The 24,649-nt window shown below is 43.6% G+C and overlaps 1 protein-coding gene across 3 annotated transcripts in view; it reads right to left on the bottom strand.

Moving 5' to 3' along the window:
• Positions 1–22,132, bottom strand: part of tasora (transcription activation suppressor a) — a 116,799-nt gene extending 94,667 nt beyond the window's left edge. For all 3 annotated transcript variants that reach the window (XM_072472451.1, XM_072472452.1, XM_072472453.1), the window contains exons 1-2: positions 21,681–22,132; positions 64–212 (exon numbers count right to left, since the gene is read on the bottom strand). In XM_072472451.1, coding sequence (XP_072328552.1) covers positions 64–212; positions 21,681–22,020 — 489 coding nt within the window. In that variant the 5' untranslated portion in view covers positions 22,021–22,132. The remainder of the gene's footprint in view (positions 1–63; positions 213–21,680) is intronic.
• Between the last annotated feature and the right edge of the window lie 2,517 nt (positions 22,133–24,649).

The raw sequence follows: 24,649 nt of genomic DNA, 5'->3' as shown, positions 1-24,649 counted from the left end.
TCACATGGGTGCAACCTGGCAAGAACATATGAAATAAATTAAATCAAAAATAAATTTACCAACCTCTTTTTCTAACCGTTCGTTGTGAACCATATTAGCTTTCACATAGTTGAAGTTGGCACTGGATGAAGTGTCCAAGCAAGATGAATTGAGAATTTTCAAAATATCTTGTTTAAATTCCCTGGAGCCCACCGGTACTAGTTGACAAAGCTCTGAAAACAAATGTATTCAATCACTGTAATACAGCAACAGTAACAAATTTTCAGAGTTACTTCATATTTCCGCTACTTTGTAATGCGAATATTTTTGTTACTGTAGGCTGCAATGTATTAGTAAGCATTTGTGCTTTTTGCAAAAAGACTTGATGCACAAATCATCGAGTTGTTGAGAACTTTGGACTTCTGGTGGCGACCATGGTGAGTAGTCACACATTTGGTAGCTCCTGCTTGTGGCGGTGTTTTTGGACCTTTTCCCTGGTTAACGGGCAGACATTTTAATGGAAAACGGTGTAGAAGTGGTGGAGGAAGTTTGTTCCACCAGTGGATGGATTCATGGACCAGAAGTGGGTTTTGCCAAAAGGAGCAGTTCGAAGGAGAAACTTTCCCTGTGACACATGGAAAGATGGTGGAGGGCAAGGGACCGGCCCTACCATCTCAGTGGTCTATGGAGCAGCTGGTGAACTTCTTGATGAGAAGTTCACCCAGCAGAGGAAGGAGGCTCTGGAGGACCTGGCAAGGACAGTGGATCCGATTCAGGCAGGGATCAGCCACGTGAGATGATGTTGGAGTCTCAGAGACAGGGGATCTAGAAGGTAGTGGAGACAGTGGGGGAGCATGAAGGGCAGCTTACTTCATTGGTGGGCGAGATGGGGATGATGCGTGATATCCAGAGGCAACTTCAGGAGAAGGTGGAGGATCTGGAGAACCGGTCCCGGATGCAGAAACTGAGGATTGTGGGGTTGACACTGGGCATTGAGGGAACGGACACTGGCTTGTATGTGGCCAAGATTTTCAAGAGGTTGCTGGGAGAGGGGACCTTCAAACGGCTCCTGATGGACCAGGAGCAGAGCAACAGAAAAAATATTTACTCAAACACTTTCAGTGTTAAGTTTTGAGCCATAACACAGGTAAGGACTAATTGCCAATTGGGAAAATATGCCACAAGACAAATCTTGCTGACCAATTCAATAAGAGTTAATTTATGTGTAACAAAGTGGGTCAATGAAGGTAGTGGGATTGATACATATATGGACTTTCAAAAGGCGTTTGATAAACTACAATGGACTTGTTAGAAAAACTGAAGCTTTTGGAGTAAAAGGCACAGTGGCAGCATGGATCCAAAATGAGCTAAGCGACAGAGAGCTAGAGTCATGGTGAACAATTGGTTTTCAGATTGGAGGGAAGAATACAGTGGTGTCTTCTGGATCAGTCTCAGGATCATTACTCTGTGTACATATTATATGTTAATAAAAAGTATACAGAGATACATGGTATATTTTCAAAATGAAATGGAAGCCACAGATGAGAATTTGTGGAATTATGCATTTTGGTAGAAATAGAAATATAAAAAGAGGCTGCAGGAACAGAAATACCTAGGGGTATACATAAATCTCTGCTGGTACCATGATAAGTTGAGAAAACGGTTAAAAAATCTGATGATCGTAAGAAAAGGTTTGAACAGCCAATATGCAAGTAAATCCTAGTTCAATCATATTTGTTAATATCATTGCAGTTTTAATTGAGTCATAATTTTGGACTCAAAACATCAACTGTGTTTCCACAGATACTGCCAGACCGGCAGAGTTTTTCCAGGACTTCGTTTATATTTCAGATTTCCAGTATCTACAGTATTGTGCTTTTCATAGAATCTATGGCGCTGAGAAAGGTACTTTGACCCAAATTGGTCCATGCCAACCGAAAAGCCCATCTCAGTTAACCACATTTGCTTGCATTTGGCCCATACCCCTCTAAACCTTTCCTATCCACTTATCTGCCCAAATGCCTTTCAAATGTTGTCAATGTCCCTGCCTCAACTACTTCCTCCAGCAGCTCATTAAGCATACGTACTACCCTTGTGTAAAAATGTTGCTCCTCAGGTTCCCATTAATTCTTTCCCCTCTTAACTTAAAGCTATGCCTTTAGTTCTTGATTCCCCAACCCTAGAAAAAAAGACTGCATTCACCCTATCCATGCCTCTCATGATCTTATACACCTCTATAAGATCACCCCTCAGTCTCCTATGCTCCAATTTAAAAAGTCCTAGCCTGTCCAATCTCTCCCTATAACTCAATCCCTTGACTCCTGGCAACATCCTTGTAAATCTCTTCTGCACTCTCTCCAGTTTAATAAAATGTTTCCTATAGCAAGGCGACCAAAACACAATGCTCAAGGTGCAGCTTCACCAACGTCCTGTACAACTGCAACATAACTATACGCAATACCCTGACTGAAGGCCAGCATGCCAAAAGCCTTCTTCACTGTCCTATCTACCTGTGACTCCACCTTTAGGAGAACCGTGCAGCTGAACTCCAAGGTCCCTCTGTTCCACAATATTCCCCAAGGTCTTACCATTCACCGTGAAAGTCTTACCTGGATTTGACTTTCCAAAATGCAGCACCTCACACTCATATCTGTATGAACTCCATTTGCCATTTCTCGGCCCACTTCCCCAGCTGATCAAGATCCTGTTGCAATTTTTGATAACCTTCCGCACTGTCTACAATACCACCTATTTTAGTCTGATGTGTACCCATCGTACAAGGAACGCCCAGCTTCTGTCGCGACACGACGGACTTCCTACAGAAACTCAGCACCCATGGACCAGTTCAACCAGGAACATTTCTCGTCACAATGGACATCTCGGCATTCTACACCAGCATCCCCCATGACGACGGCATTGCTACAACAGCCTCAGTACTCAACACCCACAACTGCCAATCTCCAGACGCAACTCATCCGCTTCATTCTGGATTAAGTCTTCACCTTCGACAAGTTCTTCATCCAGACGCACGGAACAGCCTTGGGGACCAAATTTGCAATTCAATATGCCAACGTCTTCATGCACAAGTTTGAAGAAGACCTCCTCACCGCACAGGACCTTCAACCTACGTTATACACCAGATACATTGATGACATTTTTTTTCTTTGGACCCACGGCAAAGAATCACTGAAACGCCTACACGATGACATCAATAAGTTCCATCCCAACATCAGACTCACCATGGACTACTCGCCAAAATCGGTTGCATTCTTGGACACACATCTCCAAGAAGGACGGTCACCTCAGCACTTCGCTTTACCGCAAGCCCACGGATAACCTCACGATACCCCACTTCTCCAGCTTCCACCCGAAACACATTAAAGCCATCCCCTATGGACAAGCCCTCCGTATACACAGGATCTGCTCAGACGAGAAGGAGCATAACAGACATCTACAGATGCTGAAAGATGCCCTCGTATGAACAGGATATGGCGCTCCACTCATCAATCGACAGTTCCAGCACGCCACAGCAACAACAAAAAAAAAAAAACCACACCGACCTCCTCAGAAGACAAACACGGGACATAACCGACAGAGTACCCTTCGTCGTCCAGTACTTCCCCAGAGCAGAGAAATGACGACATCTTCTTCGCAGCCTTCAACACGTCATCGACGAAGATGAACATCTTGCCAAAGTCATCCCCACACCCCCACTACTTGCCTTCAAACAACTGCGCAACCTCAAACAAACCATTGTTTGCAGCAAACTACCCAGCCTTCAGAACAGCGACCACGACACCACACAACCCTGCCATGGCAATCTCTGCAAGGCGTGCCAGATCATCGACATGGGTACCACCATTACACGCGAGAACACCACCCACCAAGTACGCGGTACAGACTCATGCGACTCGGTCAACGTTGTCAACCTCATACGCTGCAGGATAGGATGTCCCGAAGCGTGGTACATTGACGAGACCATGCAGGCGCTGCGACAACGGATGAACGGACATCGCGCGACAATCGCCAGGCAGAAATGTTCCCTTCCAGTCGGGGAACACATCAGTCAAGGGCATTCAGCCTCTGATCTCCGGGTAAGCGTTCTCCAAGGCGGCCTTTAGGACGCGTGACAACGTAAAATCGCCGAGTAGAAACTTATAGCCAAGTTCCTCACACAGGAGTACGGCCTCAACCGGGACCTTGGATTCATGTCGCATTACATTCGTCTCCTACCATCTGGCCTGGGCTTGCGAAATCCTACCAACTGTCCTGGCTTGAGACAATTCACACCTCTTTAACCTGGGGTTACCCCTATCTCTGGATCTGTAAAGACTTAATTACGTGCAAATGCTCGCATTCAAAGCATAGTCTTGCATCTTTGACTTTGTCTATATATACGTTTCTGGAACATACCTCTTCATTCACCCGAGGAAGGAACAGTGCTCCGAAAGCTAGCGTTTGAAACAAACCTGTTGGACTTTAACCTGGTGTTGTAAGACTTCTTACCACGGACCTATTTTAGTGTCACCTGCAAACTTACTGATCATGCCTTATACATTCTGATCCAAATTGTTGACATAGATAACAAACAGCAATGGACCCAGCACTGACCCGAAGCACACCACTAGTCACAGGCCTCCAGTCCGACAAGCATCCTTCCACGATTACCCTCTGCTTCCTACCATCAAGCCAATTGTATATCCATTTTGCCACCTCTTCCTGGATTCCATGTGATCTAACCTTCCAAAGCAGCCTACCATGTGGCACTTCATCAAAGGCCTTACTGAATTCCACATAGAATACATCACCACCCTGCCGTCCCTTCATCAAAGAACTCTAATGAATTTGTGAAGCATGATCTCCCATGCACAAAGTCATGCTGACTACTCATGATCAAACCCGGTCTTTCCATTTGCCTGTATATCTTATCCCTCAGAATAATCTCTCGTAATTTACCCACCACAGGCTTACCAGTCTATAATTCCAAGATTTTTCTTTGCAGCCTTTAAATAAGGGCACATCATTTGCCACCCTCCAGCTTTCTGGTACCTCACCCTTCATGCAAATATCTCAGCCAGGGCTTCGGCAATTTCTTCTCTAGCCTCACGCTGTGCTCTTGGCTATACCAGGTCAGGGCCAGGAGATTTATCCACTTTATACATTTTAATACATCCATCACCTCCTCTCCTGTAATGCAAACTGTCCCCAATATATCACCACTAAACTTCCCAGTTCCCAAGTCGTCCTGTCTTTCTCCAAGGTAAACACAGGAGAAATATTCATCGAGAATCTCACCCATCTCCTGCGATTCCACAAGTGTCCACTTTGGTCCTCGAGGGGTCCTGTTCGCTTTCTAGTTATTCTTTTTCCTTTAATATACAAAGAATCCCTCTGGATTCACCTTAATCCTCCAAGCCAAAGCTACCTCATGCCCCTTTTTTGCCCTCCTAATTTCCTTAGAGTATTCTCCTGTATCCCCTGTACACCTCCAGGGAATCCCTCGATTCCAGCTGCTTGTACCAGAGTCATACCTGCTCCTTTTTCCTGGCCAAAACCTCAATGTTTTGTCATCCAGGGTTCCCTACTCCTGCTGTGAATTCTGCACCAACGGAGTCTTTCCACCATCTATTGAGCAAGGGTCAAAAACGTGATGCAATATTTTCCATTTGCCCAAATGAAAGCAGCTTCCTCAAGAAGTTCGAAGATAGAGGACAACGCTGTCCTTTTGATAGGCACCTCACCACCACGTTAAGCATTCACTTTGCACCACGTTAAGCATTCACTTCCTACACCACCATCGCTACACTATGGTGCAACTCAAGATTACTTCAACAACATCTCCAATCCTGCGACCTCTACTACCTAGGACAAGGGCAGGAAGCCTATCATCTTCAGACTTCCTATCAAAATCATACATCAGACTTGGATATAGTCACTTCACAATTGCTGAATCCAAATCCTAGAACTCAATAGGATGGTAGGAGTAGCTTCACACAGATTGCAATAGTTCAGGGAGGTAGAACAGTACCACCTTCAACAGAAATTGGAGAGGGGCAATAAATGCCAGTGATGTTCACACCTCAAATTAATTAAAAAACTCAGTGACTATGTTTAAAAGTCAACTTTACAACTGAACAGTCTGGAAATGATTTAAATCTGCAGTGTTTCAAAGGACTTGTAATATTAAAAATCAGCTTGCCATGAACTGCATTTTTTTTTTTTAATAAATGTTAACGCCTAACCAGTGTAGGAACCAGAAAGCACTGCTTTAGTTTCAAGTATTTATACCTACAATGATAAAGCATTATCATCGAATCCCAACAGTGCAGAAGGCCATTCAGCTCATTGAGTCTGCGCTGATGCTTCGAAAGAGCACACTCCCATGTCCAATCACCAGCCCACCCTGCCCTATTCCTGTAAACAAACCTGCACATCTTTGGACACTACACCAAGGAACAGTTTATCATGGCCAATCCACCTAACCCAAACATCTTTGGAATTTGGGAGGAAACTGGGGCACCCAGAGGAAACCCACACAGACACGAGGAGAAATTGCAAACTCTACACAGCGCAAACTCCAGTCAGTCACCCAAGGCTGGAATTGAACCCGGGTCCATGGCGCGGCGCGGCAGCAGTGCTAACCACTGTGCCACCGTAAAACAGTAATAAAAAATTGTTTTATTTATCCAAATTCTGTACCTTCCATATTTCCACTCCAAAAGTTCCGCATTAAAATGCTGATGACCAAGGCTTAGGTTTGCTCAAAGAATTTCCGTACAGCTGGTGTTTCAGAAAATAGACTTCTGTACTGGAGGGGTTACATTACATTTCTTTTTAAAAAAAAAAAAATTGAGTACCCAATTCATTTTTTCCAATTTAAGGGGCAATTTAGCAGTTCAATCCACCTACCTTGCACATCTTTGGGTTGTGGGGGCGAAACCCACGCAAACATGGGGAGAATGTGCAAACTCCACACGGACAGTGACCCAGAGCCGGGATCGAACATGGGACCGTGCTGCCCTACATTACATTTCTGAGGCCTAGTTTTGAACACCCCACAATTGAAAATATAAAACTCACTCATCAAACCCGTTTATTATTTTTAAAGACATCCATCAGGTCTCATCAAAGTTCAGTACAAAGTTGTTCAATTCTATTGCTCTAGCAATATTCAAATAATGAGTTAGCACCATCTCAGGCAAGGGGACAAATCCAGTAATGAGATAAGAAAACCACCTTTGTTGACAATGCAAATCTTGTCAAGAGTTGGACAGCCACCACAAGACTAATAAAATTTAGTAATCGGTCTCAGGCCTTATGGACGTTTGTGTAGCAAGCAGAAATTTATTGTCTCTGGTCAATTTACTTTTATGGCCAGATACAACAATCTTTACTGTGCATTACAATTGGGTGAATGATAAAATTACAGAGATAGTTGTGTATTAGGTACCATTATCCTCTCATGCATGCATTTCCCATTTGTGTAACAGCTGCAGTTCACTCAGTTAGGGAATACACCTGATTCACAACTAAACCTCTTTAATGTTGCGCAAAACTGAATTTACACTGTACGTGAAAGCTGTAGTGGCCACTGTGGAATTACCAAAAGCAGAACCCCATCCACAAATAACTCCAGCTTGGAACACAAGTCACTTTTTTTCCTAAAATTTAGAGTACACAACTCTTTTTTGTTCAAATGGGGGCAATTTAGCATGGTCAATTCACCTATCCTGCACATCTTTTTGGGTTGTGGGGGTGAGATTCATGCAGACACAGCAAGAATGTGCAAACTCTACGGAGGGACCCGGGATCGAACCCGGGTTGTGTGTCGTGAGGCAACGGTGCTAACCACTGCGCTGCCCGGATACACAAGTCACGTTTAAACCCATTTTTCAGGCACTTATGTTGAGTCAAGTTTTTTTTCAGATGGTAGATTGAATGCAGCCTACTTTGGCCTTTTCTGAAGGTTGAACGCACACAGGTTTAGCTACACTGCCAATAATTGGGGGGAAAAAAACTGTGGGTCACTTCCTGACCTAATTCCACATCAGTTTTATATATCCTCTCTATGCCAGCATATTAAAAATCTTAAAAAGTACCAATGCTACTAACACTAAAATATTCCTCCTCAACCTGGCTGATGCATAACACATTAATATTTTGTTCTTTTGTAGTAGCAGTTGTTTAGACATGCTCATTCCTCAATCCCTCTATGCATTTTCAAGTAATGTCACAAAATTACAAACACTCCAACAAAAATAAACAATACCTAGATGTATCCATTTCACTTTTCCCTGAAATATTGGAATAAACAGGATTGAAATGTGAAGCCATGATATGAAAACCACCGAATTTTGAGTTGGTCACATAAAACAATGTTCCAATACTAATCCTCCTTGGATTATCAGGGAGGGAGTCAATTATATGAAATCTGAGTTGAAGACTTCTATTCAGATGTTTGTCTAATTAATTTTTCCTTTAAAACCATGCTATTAAAATAATTTATGACCTGGTCTTCAAACTTATCTTAAGCACAATAGAGCGCGCACACCTGATTTTTAAAAAAGCAGAACACTGTAGATGCTGGAAATCTGAATGTTGGAAATACTCAGCAGTCAGTCAGTTCTCTGCAGAGAAACGGTTAACATTTTAGGTCAATGATGACGTAATGTTCTGGACCATTCTAATCTCATAATTTTTTTAACTGTATTTTATTACAAACGTGTACTGAAACAGGTTACAGCAAATAAACATCCCAGGAAACATACTTCCTAACAATCAACTATACAGTTTGTACAACTTTTTCCCCTTTCACACCCCTCCCTCGCGGCGAACAGCTCCTCAAACACCGTCAACAATCAACTATACAGTTTGTACAACTTTTTCCCCTTTTACACCCCTCCCTCACGACGAACAGCTCCTCAAACCCCTCTGTTGAGCCCCTTAACTCACTTTGTCTTCCCCGACCGCAGGACGTCATACAGGTCACCCAACCAAGCCGCTACCTGTGAGCAATACTGTGAGCAATTTTGGGCCCCACACCTCAGGAAGGACATACTGGCACTGGAGCGGGTCCAGCGGAGATTCACACGGATGATCCCAGGAATGGTAGGCCTAACATACGATGAACGTCTGAGGATCCTGGGATTATATTCATTGGAGTTTAGGAGGTTGAGGGGAGATCTAATAGAAACTTACAAGATAATGAATGGCTTAGATAGGGTGGATGTAGGGAAGTTGTTTCCATTAGCAGGGGAGACTAGGACCAGGGGGCACAGCCTTAGAATAAAAGGGAGTCACTTTAGAACAGAGATGAGGAGAAATGTCTTCAGCCAGAGAGTGGTGGGTCTGTGGAATTCATTGCCACAGAGGGCGGTGGAGGCCGGGACGTTGAGTGACTTTAAGACAGAAGTTGATAAATTCTTGATTTCTCGAGGAATTAAGGGCTATGGAGAGAGAGCGGGTAAATGGAGTTGAAATCAGCCATGATTGAATGGTGGAGTGGACTCGATGGGCCGAATGGCCTTACTTCCGCTCCTATGTCTTATGGTCTTACCTCAGTGGCGATATAGACACCACTCCATTAAAATTTGCCGCCGGACAATCAAGAGAGGCGAAGGCCACGACATCGGCCTTCCTCCTCTCCATGAGCTCCAGCTTCACCGAAAGCCCAAATATCGCCACCAAATATCGTCCACCTCCTCCTCCACTACCATAGCTAAGACCGCAAAGACTCCTGCCCAGGATCTTCCCAATTTTTCGCAACACCAAAACAGCGCATGATTCGCCGGTCCCCACCCACACCTCTCGCACTCATCTGCCACCCCCTGGCAGAATCCACTCATTCTCACCCAAGTCAATGTACACAGTGTACCACCTTAAACTGTATCAGGCATACCCTTGCACAGGAGGCGGCCCCGTTTACCCGACAGTGCCTCACTCCATACTCCCAAATTGATCTCCCCTCCCAACTCCCCTTAATCTTCACCTCCTGCTCCCCCAGCCACTTGTATATATCCCCAATTCTTCCCTCCCCTTCCACATCCGGAAGCAGCAGTCGCTCTAGCGGGGTGTATCCCGGCAACCTAGGGAACCCATCCAGACCTTTCCCACAAAGTCCCTGCAGATACCTGAACTCACTCCCCCTTGACAGCTCTACCCTCTCCCTTAGCTCCTCCAAACTGGCAAACCCTTCCTCCAACTATAGACTCCTCATCTTGGCCAACCCCATTTCCCTCCACCTCCTGTATACACTAGCCATCCCCCCCAGGTCAAACCCACGATTCTCACACAGCGGCGATAACACCGACATCCCCTCCACCCTAAAATGCCTCAACTGATTCCAAATCTTCACCGTGGACTGCACCACCGGGCTCCGTGAATACCTAGTCTGTGCCATTGGCAATACTGCCGTCACCATAGCCCTTAAACTGGGTCCCTTACAAGATTCCTCCTCTATCCTAACCCACTCTACCCCTTTTCCTTCCCGCCATCGCCGCACCTTTTCCACATTCGCCACCCAGTAATAATGAAGCAGGTTCAGCAGCATCAGCTCCCCTGCTGCCTCTGTAACAGGGTCCTCCCGTCCCTCGGCACATTCCCCACCCATAAAAATCTCAAAATAATTGTGTCCAATTTCCAAAAAAAGGCCTTTGGTATAAAGATCGGTAGTGCCCGAAAAGAAAACAAGTACCTCGGCAGAATATTCATTTTTACCATTTGGACCCTCCCTGCCAAAATCAACTGCAGTGTATCCCACTTCAAGATCCTCACTGGCCTCCTCCACCTGATTCGTTAAGTTCCACTTATGAAGCCCCGTCCACTCTCTCGCTACCTGAATCCCCAAATAGCTAAACCTATACCTCGCCACCTTAAATGACACCCCCCCCCCCCCCCCTAAATTAGCCCGCTGTGCCAGCTCATTCACTGGGAATACCTCGCTTTTCCCTACATTCAGCTTATACCCAGAGATCTCTCCAAACCTCCCCAGCAGATCCATGATCCTTCCCATACTCTGCAGCGGATCCGAAACATGCAGCAATAGGTCATCAGCATAGAGCGACACCCAATGCTTCCTCTGTCCCCTCAATCCCCTGCCACTTCGCCAACCCCCTAAGAGCCTGGCCAGTGCAAACAACAACAGGCACCCTTGCCTCGTATCCCTATGCAAGTCAAAGGTTCGCAAGCTCATATTATTCGTCCTCACACTCGTCCTTGGTGCCACATATAGCAACCGCACCCATGCCATAAATCTCAGCCCAAACCCAAATCTTCCCAGAACCTCGAACAAGTACCGCCACTCCAACCAGTCAAACGTGTTCTGTGTCGACAGACACCATCAAGTCCAGTACCAAAGCACCCCATGGATTCATAACTACATTCAACAACCTTCTTATATTAATCGCGAGCTGACTGAACCTCAAACAAGTACCGCCACTACAACCGGTCGAACGCCTTCTCAGTGTCGGCAGACACCACTACGTCCAGTACCAAAGCTCCCGATGGATTCATAACTACATTCAACAACCTTCTTATATTAATCGCGAGCTGCCTGCCTTTCACAAAGTCTGTTTGATCCTCTGTAACCTTCATCCATCCCGCCAACAACTTAGCCAATACTTTCACATCCGTGTCAAGTGATATGAGCCTGTACAATCCACATTCCACCGGGTCCTTCCCCTTTTTCGGGATTAACTTAATCACTGCCTGCTTCATTGTCTCCGGAGGCTCCTTCTCCAGCTCTTCATTAAATGCTCCCAGGGAGGCACCAAGTCCGTCACAAACACCTCATCAAATTCCGCCGGGTGCCCATCCGGCCCCGGGGCCTTTCCCTACTTCATACCCCTGACCTCCCTCAGCCCCAGGGGCTCGTCCAAAGCCTGCCACTTCGCTTCCGCCGCCTGGGGTAACTCCAGCTTGTCCAGAAACCGCCCGATGTCCCCTTCCGCTGCCCCCCCCCCCCCGGGTCTGTCTTGTACAGTCCCTGGTAATACTCCCTGAACGCTTCATTTATTTTCCCTGGCTCCAACACCACATCCCCAGCCTCAGTCCATATCCTCAATATTTCCCTGGACGTGGCCTGCCTTCGCAGCTGGTGCGCCAACATACAGCTCGCAGGCTCCCCATAATCCTGTTGCACCCTTTTTGCCCTACGTAATTGCCCTACCACCCTCCCAGTTATCAGCTTCTCAAATTGCCCCTGCAAATTTTTCCTCTTTGCCAATCCCTCCGTGGTGGGCAGCCTCGAAAATTCCCTGTCCACCTCCACTACCTCACTCTTTAGGCGGTTATATTCCTCCCTCCTTTCCCTATTCGCACGAGCCTTAAACAAGATAATTCCCCCCCGACCAATGCCTTCAGCGCTTCCCAAAAAATGGCCACTGGTACCTCCCCATTCTGATTCAACTCCACATACTGCTTAGCGGTCTCTGCTCTCGTCCCGGTCTAAGCCTGTGGGGTGCAATGGTCCGAAATAACTATGCCGGAGTACTCTGCCCCTTCCACCCTCACCAAAATCTCCCGGCTCACCACAAAATAATCAATCCTCGAATACACCTCGTAAATGTGCAAAAAAAAGGAATACTCCCTTCTCCCTGGGTTCTGAAAGTGCCACGGATCCACCATACCCATCCTTTCCATAAACCCACCCAGCTCCTTTGCAATTCATACCCTACCCATCTACCTGGGGCTTGACCAATCACCCTTGGTTCTAGGACACAATTCAAATCTCCTCCCATGATCAACTGGTGCGTGGCCAAATCCGGGATCGCTGCCACGTCGTCCCAATTGGGTGGATAAGCGTTTACCAACGCGGCCAGTCTCTTCCAATACCCCACTCGCAATCACATATTTCCCACCTGGGTCCCTCACTTCCTTCACACTCACAAATCCCATTCTCTTGCTCATTAAAATTGCCACTCCCCTCAATTTTGAATCAAACCCCGAGTGAAAAACCTGGCCGACGCACCCCTTCCTTAACCTAACCTAACTTAACTTATCCTTCACGCAGAGGAAGACCACCCCCGTTCCAATCTAATCATAGCCAGAAACTCATTGGCAATGGCACTCTTCCCCTGCTCCCTCCACTGGCGTTCCCCCTCCTAATTCTCATGTACCATCATCTGAAGGTACAGCGTACTTTTCACGTGTATGTTGACAACACTCAACTCCACCTCACCACCATCTCTCACAATGCCTATAATATTGCTAAATTCATAGAATTTACAGTGCAGAAGGAAGCCATTCGGCCCATCGAGTCTGCACCGGCTCTTGGAAAGAGCACCCTACCCAAAGTCAACACCTCCACCCTATCCCCATAACCCAGTAACCCCACCCAACACTAAGGGCAATTTTGGACACTAAGGGCAATTTATCATGGCCAATCCACCTAACCTTATCCACCTAAAATTATCAGACTGCTTATCCAACATCCAGTACTGGGTGCACCGACAAGTCCTCTAATTAAATATTGGGAAGTCTGAAGCAATTGTTTTCAGTCCACATTCCAAATCCCGCTCCCAAGCTACCAATCTCATCCCGCTCTCTGACAACAGCAAGAAATTAAGCCAGTCTGTTTGCAACTTTAGTATCAAATTTGATCCCAAGATGCCATCACCAATATCATCTATTTCCACCTCGAACTTCACCTGAATTCACCCGTCCCAGCTCATCTGATGCCAAACCCCTAATTTAAGCCTCATCGCTGCCTCTGGACTCAACTAACGGAACATGTTCCTTCCTGGATGGTCTCCCACATTCTACCCTCCATAAATCATTCAAAACTTTGCTGCCTATGCCTTAACCCAGTGTCTCGTTCCCCTATCCCTCCTGCATTCATTTCCCTACACCGGCTGCCAGTCAGGCAGCAAACTCTTGCCTCAGTTTCAACTAACTGTGGTCTTCCCCTTCCCTGTCTCCAACCCCCACAATCCTCAAGGGTAATCCTCTGTGCTCCTCCAATTCTTCCTACTTGTGGATTCCCAATTATAATTGCTCTACTACAATTGGTGGTCATGCCTTCATTTCTGGAATTCTTTACCTGAGAATTCGGTGTCTCTTTTAAGATACCCCAGGTATCTCTTTGATCAAGCTATTGTCCATTCTTTTTATTCTTGCCTTTGAACTGAGTGGCTTTCTAGGATCGATAGGTTCTTGATTAATAAAGGGATCAGGGGTTACGGGGAGAAGTCAGGAGAATGGGGATGAGAAACATTATCAGCCATGATTGAATGGCGGAGCAGACTCGATGGGCCAAATCGCCTAATTCTGCTTCGATGGCAGTTAAAATTCAACCACATAATATGTGGAACTACAATCACATGTAGGCCAGACCAGGGAAAGACATCAAATTTCCTTCCCTCAAGGACATTTGCGAGCCAGATAGATTTTCATGACAACTGATGATGGTTTCATACTAGTTTTCAATTCCAAATGTTATTAATTGTATTTAAATTCTACCAGCTGTCATGGTGAGATTTGAACCCATGACCCCAGAGCATTAGCCTGGACCTCTAGATTACTACTCCAGTGACATTACCACTCTGCCACCATCTCCCCGATCTGACCTAATATAACCAAACTTCACACACCTAGAGCTCAAAAAAGCAATGAGATAACTAAACCTGTTTTAGTGATACTGGCCGAAGAATAAGTTTGGCCAAAAGATTGAGAGAAATCATCTGCTCTTCTTTTGATTAGTGTTAAAGGAATCTTGTGTCTCCACCCAAGAAGTCAAGACAGTCACTTAGATAGTTTCACCCAGAGGACAGTATCCCCAACATTGGAGTTCTTCCTCAGTACTACACTGCAATGCGACAGGAGCCCATGACCTTCTGGCTCAGAAGTGTGATTGCTACCTTTGAGCCAAACTCAAGTCTTGGTATAATCAGAAGATTGTGAATTCAATTTCTACCTCTGCCTCAAATATTAGCTCGGGGTCACAGGTTTTTTTTAAAAACACTTACGAGTACCCAATTTTTTTTTTTCCCCAAGGGGCAATTTAGTGTGGCCAATCCACCTAAACTGCACATCTTTGGGTTATGCGGGTGAAACCCAAGCAGACACAGGGAGAATGTGCAAACTCTACAGACAGTGACCCGGGTGCAGAATCAAACCAGAGCCCTCAGCACCATGGGTAAGATGAGGGGGTGACAGTTGATCTCAAGAATCTGAATAGGAAGATAAGGAAACGGTTCCCAATCACAAACATCATTAAAACACGCTTACCAGCATTTCATAAACAAGACGATATTTAGCAACAACAGCGGCCATCGATAAAGACTACCAACTCCCTACTTAGGCTCAAACTATTAAAAATTGTGATCTGGACAAAGCATGGGGTTGACAGCATTCATGAAGCTGAACCTCAGGAATTAGTGCCAATGCCAGGGGAAAGAAAATAATTCCTTTAGTTGGACACAAAAATATAAAGTTATTTTCTCTATAGTGTAGTTTTGTGCCAACTGCCTAGGATATTTAATAAAAAAATACTCAATTTTGTCCAGAGCACCTTCTTCATAACCATTCTCCACCTCCAGCATCACTGGAGAACTGCATGAATTAAATTCCTCCATTTACACCACATTGAAGTAAAAATGCTAGCATCAAATGTAGTTCAAATCTTCTTTGCAAAATATACCATCTAATTCTGCCCAAAATAATGGTCTTAAAAAACATTCAATTCCAAATGAGGAGCCTAACAAAGGTTAAATGAGTATCAGTGATAAAATCAGTTACCATGATTTTGTTTTAAACCAGAAAACAATTTCCATTTTTATGACCTATTTAGTACTGGGCCATCTTGAAGAAACATAGTATTAATGGGCAAGGCAGAAAGGTTTCAAAATGCCATAAGGATTTCTTTTTGAACAGTTAATGTCCAAGCGTGACAATAACGTTAAAATAAATGTAGTTCAGATAAGAATGTGACATGTATATGTACGAAGAACATGGTGGCACAGTAGTTAGCACGGCTGCCTCACAGCACCAGGGACCTAGGTTCAATACCCATCTTGGGTGACTGCCTGGAGTTTACAATTTCTCCCCGTGTCTGCGTGGGTTTCCTCCGGCTGCTCCGGTTTCTTCCTCATAGTCCAAAGATGTGCAGGTTAGGTGGATTGGACATGCTAGATTGTCCTTTAGGCGAAGTTACAGGACGGGGCATACGGCGTAGGTCTTTCAAAGGGTCAGTGCAGACTCGATGGGCCGAATGGCCTCTTTATGTACTGTAGGTAGTCTATGAATTATCTCACACTGTATTGATACCCAAAGACCAGGCAACTACAGATAATCAGAGGCTTCCAGGTAGTTTGGGTCTGAAACACTGCATACACTACTTTGAAGTGCAGTGTCTTAATTTGGTACGCACAGTTGTTTCTTTGCAAATAAGAACCAACAGGCAACATCAGAGGACTACTGTTGATTGAGGGTTCGTTTCCACCAGAAAGGGCTTTCATGTAAAAACCTTATTTTAAGGGCAGCATATTTGACAATGCAACATTCCAGAATTCTAGCCCAGATTTAATCTAGTGTTGAGGGTTAAACCACCATCTCCCAATTCAGAGGCAAGATTTATCCAGCTGAATTAAGCTGACAATTTAATGAGATGGACCCACAATGCCCCTTTAATCACAACCAGTATAGGCATAACGATTTATCCATTAATCGGTTTGTGTGCTCGTAGAGACAATCCAATTTTTCTTTCTAGTGAAAGGATGCCATGTGACCTGAAAGAATCTACTACACTAAAGACAAACAGAAATTTGTATGAAACCGAAATACGGTCTCAATTTAGATGCATTGCTGGTATCATGATGCTAAACATTAGGATTACAGGTAGAGTGTCTCAAACCAGCAATCTCGGGACCAGGTCCATGCCCAGCTTTCAGATCAGTTTTTAAGAAAAAAAATCGTAACCTTAATTCAATTAGTAGGAGACGCAAGAAATCAAATGAAGATGATTATTTTTATTGAAGTTTGAAAAAGTATATACATAATAATGAAATAATGTTTGAAAAAATTATTAAGCAAGGTTGACTCACAGACTGTGCTGGATTCAAAGTACAGACGCACTAGTAAAGCTACCAGAGAACCACAACTTTGGTTGGGTAGGGTCAAGAGTCAGTAAAAACATCAGAAAAGATTGGCACACAGCCAAGAATTAGTCCTGTGCAGCAAGTCACCAGCACAGCACCTAGCTGAATTGTCGTGCTAAGTTATATTGCGCATTTAATAATAATTAAAATTGATGCATGACAGCTTATGAAAATGTCTGGATTTCAGACAGCAGGATTTGAGACACTGTCCCTGTATCATCAAAATGTAACAGTGGTGTCAAACATTAGTAAACATGCTTATCAAAATACTGTAGTCAAAAGGCTTGCTCTGAAAAAGTGGAAGATGAGCAAAAACAGTCACCGAGTGTTAGGTAATAACCAATTAACCACATTCCAATTTTATGAGTGCTTTCAAAGGCTAAAAACTAGTTGCTATGTAATTTCATATTTTCAAGAATACTGTACCCAGTTAGTACATATACAATATCTGTTAGAAACACCAGAATTATCTAGCAAACAAACAATGCAAATTAAAAAACTAAATGCTAAAGCTGGTTCAGGTATACTTCAAGGTCTAACAGCACCTTTTATAAGCAAACCAAAACAGAAAAATCAAGTATTTTAAGTTTATACAGATTCCAAACAGCTGGCTGAAATACTTGATCCTCTTTCATGGCAGTCAGCAATCAAGCACAAATTGTATCGAATTTGTTTACAAGTGGAATTGTCATAGTATCCTGGCCATCATTCATCTTTCAACACCAAGGATAATCAACTGGTCATTCAACTCAGTGGGCCAAAAACTGTCAGAGCAGCACATCCCACAAAGCACCATGAATTTGAATTTTATTTCCTGGCCCTTCAAATAGTATTATTTTTCTGCCACAAACTGCAAGAATGCAAATTAATAATGGCAAGGCAATGTCATCTGGGACCTCATGATCATTGGTTATGGGGATGGACAATTGAACCCAATTAAAAACTTACGGGCAAGACAAACTGAATGACAGAAGAAACTAGAGCGAATTGGAGTCAAATTAAATGCAGAAAGAGAAATAAATGCAGGAAAGGCAGACTTGATTGAGAGAAAGAGACAGAAGGGACTTCTTTTTTAAAAAATAAAAAGATCCTCTGGAATTAACTTGCTGCCTGCAGAGAAATGCAACTCTCGCACTTCAATTGTTCCCTTTCTGGGCTTCCAAGGCTGAGTTCGGAGGATCCATGAATTCCATCATTAACAGGGTCCTTATCCAATAAAAATACCAGCCCAAAATGTCTGATGAGATTCATCTACAACAACTATGCAAAATCAAGCTATTTCTTTCTCAGCACCCGGGAAGCTCCCAATTTTGCAAGACCAATGACAAACCATAGCTCATTGGCAATTCCCAATTCTCATGGCATCTCTTTCTCGCCACAATGCATTTAAAAAAACACCAAAAGTAGTAGGGACCATGAACTGATTACCTTTCCAATTCCAAGGCCATTGTTGCAGTAAAGTATATAAACTGACTGCGGAGTTTGCTTCAAAATTACTTGTGGCAAAAAAAATATTAATTGAAGTGCTCTTGGGACATTGAGGGTAAGGTAGGGGTGCACGAGTGGAATTTTTACTTTTATTTGCACTTGACTTGGGCAACACATTAAAATTTAATTCAGTTGTATCCTATGGACTTTAATCAGGTGACTATTGGGGACAGCAGTGACACAGTGACTAGCATTTTTGCCTCACAGCAGCAGGGACCCGGGTTCAATTCCTGCCTTGGGGTCACTATCGGTGTGAAGTTTGCACATTCTCCAGTATCTGCGTGGGTTTCCTCCAGGTGCTCCGGTTTCCTCCCACGGTCCAATGATGTGCAAGTTAGGTGGATTGGCCATGATCAATTGCCCCAGGGATGTGCAGGTTAAGTGTGGTTATGGGGTTGCAGGATTATGGTGTTCTTTCAAAGCATCAGTGCAGACTTGATGGGCAGTATGGCCTCCTTATGCACTGTTATGATTCTAGGAATATTCATTATTTCTTAGCTAACACAGGCCACCCAGTAATGGGTAAATGATGTCACTAATGCAGATTTGCTGTCATCTTGTACTTTTGACGACGAGATAACATCTATAGAGCCACGAGTGATTAAAAAGTCCCAAGGTGCTTCACAGATGCATGAGTAAGCAAGGTATGACACCAAGTCACATAGGTAGATATTAGGTTAAATGACCAAAGCTTGGTCAAAGTAAGTTTCGATGGGCGTCTATAATGGAGGAAAGCAATGCAGAGAAACAGTGTTGCAGCAAAGATATTCCAGAGCTGAGGCAACTGAAGGCACGACCACTAATGGTGGTGTATTTAAAATCGGTGTTGCTCAAGGGGCCTGTATTAAAGTGCAGATGTCTTGAAGAGTGGATTGTGGGGCTGGGAGAGATTGCAGTAACAAGGAATGAAGTCAGACAAGAATTTGAAATCAAGAATTTAAATTTTAAGAATCAAGACATTACTTGATCAGAAGCTAACGTAGGTCAGCAAGCTCAGGGATGATAGGGTAATGGGTCTTGGTGCGAGTTAATAATGGGTAGCAGAGTTTTGAATGACATCAAGATTGGATTACCTAGAGTTCAGAGAGGTTAAAATATGGGAGAAGAGTCAGGAGAATGTTGGAATAGTCAAGTCTTGAGGTAACAAAGACATAAATGTGGAATTCTGCAACAGATGAGTTGAGACAGGTGAAGTTGGGCCAAGCTTTGAAGGTGGGTATATGAAGTCTTAGCGAAGGCACGTTTGTAAGGTTGAAAGCTCATCTTGGGATCAAATGTAACACCAATGTTGCAAACAAACAGGTTTTATCACAGACCACTGTCAGGGAGAGGAATGGAGCCAGTAGCGAGGGAATGGAGTTTGGATCAGGAACAAAAATAATGATTATAGTCTTCCCAATGTAATTGGAAGTATTGGATCTGATAATTTAGCAACACCAAAGTCGAGAGGTAGTAGGTGTAGATGAGAACTACCAGGGGGCCAAGTATAAAGGCAAGGCACAAGGCAGGAAGAGAAACCATTGAAAGGGGCTCTCTGGCTATCACTAGAAAGTTAAGAATGGAAGCAGGTGAAAGCAGTCTCACTCTGCTGGACAACAATGGAGGGTGATGTGGTCAACAATGTTAACAGTTGCAGACAGGTCAAGGAGGATGGGGAAAAAATCATCTTGGTTAGTCACATTTATGATTCTGGCAAGAACTGATCGGTACTGTGGCAGAGAGAAATCAGATCAGAGAAATTCAAACATGGAGCTCAAGGAAAGATAAGAATGGACTGCAGGTGGCAAGAGATTTTTTTTGGCGGGTGGTGATGACAGCAGATTAAAAATTAATGAACTATATTTTGTCAGGGAAGCCAATCAGTTCAGATACCAGTAAGCAGTACAAGTGCTGTCAGTTATCAACTGGTCAAATATAAAGTTCCAGTTTTTACTCCACATATTAGCAAAGAGTACCTAAGCAATGACCCTCATGCAGGCTATCATGTCCAAGACCATCATTCAGCAGATAGTACATGACCTTGTAATAGAAACAGCAAAGGATCAGGGGAATATGAAGATATTTTTTCCCAGGCACAGCAAGCTGTTCCAATCTGTAATACACTGCCTCCACTATAAAGATGGTGGAGACAAATTATACAGCTCCTTTGAAAAGGTAATTGGATATATCGTTGAAACAGAAATATTCAGGGGAGATAGACTAATTGGAAATCTTTCAAATAGCCTGACATTGGTACAATGGGTTGAACGGCCTTTTGTACCATGATTTCAAGAATGATGAAACAATGTAACCATAATTTCTTCAAGTGGCTAACTGTACATAACATTTTATTTTGGCTTCAAGTCCATTGATTGCATAACATTTTGTGGCAAGGTAGTTTATAGACCAAATTACAAGGCAGCTGCCCTTCCTCTTAGACAGGAGTACACCACAAAGTGTTACAAAACTGAAGCTTACCTCCCAAACTTGGTAGTTTTGCAAAGGTGTATATTTGCCAAAAAGGAAACCACCAGCAGCATTCCATCCAAGTTTAGTCAATTCCTATGGCATTTGGAAAATGCTAAAAGGAACTATTTTCAAGAAAATAAATAACCACATGCTTCCAGCGTCTTCCACCAGACCCAAAACCCTACACAAGGCCGGGACAAACTATCCCAACTCATATGGTCGGGTTAACAAGACAAAGAAATGGATGCTCTGTCAAATAAAACAGAGTGAAAGGGAGGGGGTCAGGAACGCCCCTACTTTCCACTGCATCAGTGTGGATGAAGATGAAATCTGAAGTGAGAGTAAACAGGTCAGAGTCTCTCCAAAAGACCTTGCATAAAGGCAAGTACTACCGCCCCATAGGCTTGGAGCTAAAATGAAGGTCTGGCCAGGTAACCGTATTAAGTAAGGGAGATTCCACATTTCTGACCACATGCTGGCCTTCTATGGTCCACTTACCTGTTCAAAGAACCATAAGTAAAAATAAAGATTGAGTATTTATTTTATGATTTGCTAACATTCCCTATCAAGAAAACAAATGGTTCCCTGCCTCTTTCCAGCAACGTGCAAAATGAATTGTTGGTCAGCTGCATCAAGAAGCAAACTGCGCTGCGTGTTAACATATTAAAGCACCTTTCTTTTCTTTGTTCTTCTTGGGGATCTGAAAACTCTTCCGAACATGATCTTCGGCGGTTTTCTGAACGGCCGAGGCCCCGTGCTCCTCGCTTTCTGCAGCGAGTGAATGAGGAGCGGGAGCCGTATCGGCTCGGATCAGCCCGGGGCCGCCGCTAGCTGCCAGCGGCCCGCTTGCTTGTTCGCCATTTTGTTGTTTGGATTTCGAGGCGTTTCGGAGAGACGATGGCTTCGCCCTGCCGCCGGCTCGAAGGCCGCTCTCACTGCTCGGGTGCCTCTCCCGACCGTCCTCTTTCACAAGCGGGACCCCTTTCTCCTCAGTGTCGCTGTGAGAAGCCATATTTTTTTTTTATATATAACCAAGTGAGGGCAGTTGTGTATGTGTGTCTGTGAGCAGCACGGCCCCTTCTCTAATCTGCCTGCGCCATGCTCCCTCTGCTGCTGCTGCTGCTGCTGCTGCTTCTTCTCTTCGCGCACAGGGAGGCGGGGTCACGGCGGCCGGCCCGCCAGCCAATCAGTCAGCGCCTGGCTGCGCACGGTATAAAAGGGGCGGGCGCAAGGATGTCATCACTTGAGCAACCATCGAAATAGGCAGGCAGCGAAGCAGTAAACCCCCCCCCCGGGAGATACTTAGAAGTATTAAAATTACACCGAGGCAGCCCCGAGAGGGACACGTCGTACGGAGGGAAATTGAATTTGTAATGATCTGTAGGTGGTGTGTAAGGGGTTAACATCTATATTATAGTGCTAGACAACCATGAGATGGCAGCACCAGATCCATGTATATAAACTGTACTGATTCCGTCACTTCATATCAGGAGTGACTTGAGAGCAGAGTGTTCCAGAGATATAGTTTAGTTGGCACGTGTAGTTTTTTAAAAATAGATTTAGAGTACCCAATTCATTTTTTCCAATTAAGGGGCAATTTAGCGAGGCCAGTCCCCCTAGCCTGCAAATCTTTGGGTTGTGGGGGGCGAAAGCCACGCAAACACGGAGAATGTGCAAACTCCACACGGACAGTGACCCAGAGCCAGGATCAAACCTGAGACCTGGTGCCATGAGACAGCTGTGCTAGCCACCGTGCTGCCTCCTGGCATGTGTAGTTAAACATTATTTGTACCTCTTATTTACTTAATCATCAATTATAGTTGTAGAAGAGTGAACAAACTCATAGATATTTATATTTGTTATTCAATAAATGTTATTTGCTTAATTTGAAGACTGATAGTTTTATTGGACTACAGCCATCGGACCATTCTGGAAGTAAGTAGAAGAGTAACGACGTATTACAATCACGTAATATAACAGAATTCTCTTGCACTCTGTAATTTTCAATTTGAAATGCTTTGCCCCCAGGCTGTATGCCTGACAGGGAATGCACGTTGAATATAATCAAACAAATTCTAATTATACAGATGCACCTAAGAATAGAATGAAACACAGTCCATGGAGGAGACAAGTCGAGTTTTTGGCACTTTGTCATCTTCCATTTAAAATATTTTGCCCCCAGGCTTGAATGCCTGGCAGGGAATGTATATTGAAAACATCAAAATAATTACAATTATACAGAGACACCTAAGAATGAAACAGTGTATGGAGACAAGTTGAGTTTTATGGCACATGCTATATATACATTTCACTTCAAATGTATTTTTTAAAAACTATTTTTTAGGAAAAAAAGTATTTCCCCTCTTTAAAGGATCTTGACTTGCAAGTCTGGACAAATAATTTAGCAGTTATCAGAATTTAATCCAAAGAAATTTTCCAAGAAATCTAGCAAAAAAACCCACCAAATTAATAGCAAAAGAACCAAAACAATAACATCTTAACAATAACAAAGTAGCTCCCAAAAAGAAAATCACCTGGGTTATTACATCAGAGTGGTATCATCAGAACCAGAGCCCAGCAGCTTCATCAAAATTTAATTCAGGATTGTAACACTTGAATAATGCAACAACAGTTCCCTGACACACTGCTGGGCACTAAATAATATGATGGTTTTTACATTTATTAAGATTCCTTGCTTTGTATCATTTGTATTTTATTGTTTATCTCTACAATGGAAAGCACTTTGATTAATTTTTTGTGGATTGATGATATTGAGGTAACTCAATGTCTCCTTAACGATTCAATTAAAAGAGTTAGATATGGTGATTAACCTCCTATTTTCCTGATGGAGATTATAGAAAAGGGGCAAAAGATTCTTCAATAAGAATTGCTTTTATTCTTTACAGTTTTGTTTTTACCAATCAAGCAATTTTGCGAGAGAAACAATCTAAAAGTTCAGTGACTGCTCTGAGGGTCTGTCCTGCTTCAGAGCATAATAATCTTTACAATGACATTAAAGTTCTTGTCCATGGTTTTTGCAACCCTTATTTTCTGATATGTTTTTAAATCAACAATTCAATTGCTGAAATAAATATTTTATCAAAGTTTTTCATTTTGCACTCATCAGGACAATCACAAAAATACCAATATTAAGGGAAACAACAATTTTATACTGTGTGAGAAGAAGGTGCTAATTGGTTGGCAAGTGGACTTTTTATGTCTGAAAAGACTGCAATAGCATCACAAGTGGTATTCACCACTAACAGGAAGCTGTTAGTCAAACCAAAAAGACCTTCTGCCTATCACACAGATGAGTAATGTGGTATATGACTTCCTGTGCCACTGTGATGCTAGGTATGTAGGTCATATGTCCCAAATACTGGCAGATTGTCTCAAAAGCATACCCCTTCCACTGTTCACAATGGGAAAAATACAAAATCACAAAATCTTCACAGTATAGTAGGAGGCCATTTGATCCATCAAAACTGCACTGGCTCTATGAAAGAGCATTGTCCCTAGTCCCACTCCCCTGTCTAATTCCTATAATCTTGAAAAGTATTTACTTTCAGAAATCAATCCAATGCAATTTTGGGACTACCTAGATCAAATCTGTCTCCACCAACCTCTCAGGATGAAAATTA

The sequence above is a fragment of the Scyliorhinus torazame genome, chromosome 13 (genome assembly GCF_047496885.1).
Source record: "Scyliorhinus torazame isolate Kashiwa2021f chromosome 13, sScyTor2.1, whole genome shotgun sequence".
Lineage (NCBI taxonomy): Eukaryota > Metazoa > Chordata > Chondrichthyes > Carcharhiniformes > Scyliorhinidae > Scyliorhinus > Scyliorhinus torazame.
This window is presented reverse-complemented; position numbering and strand designations above follow the sequence as displayed.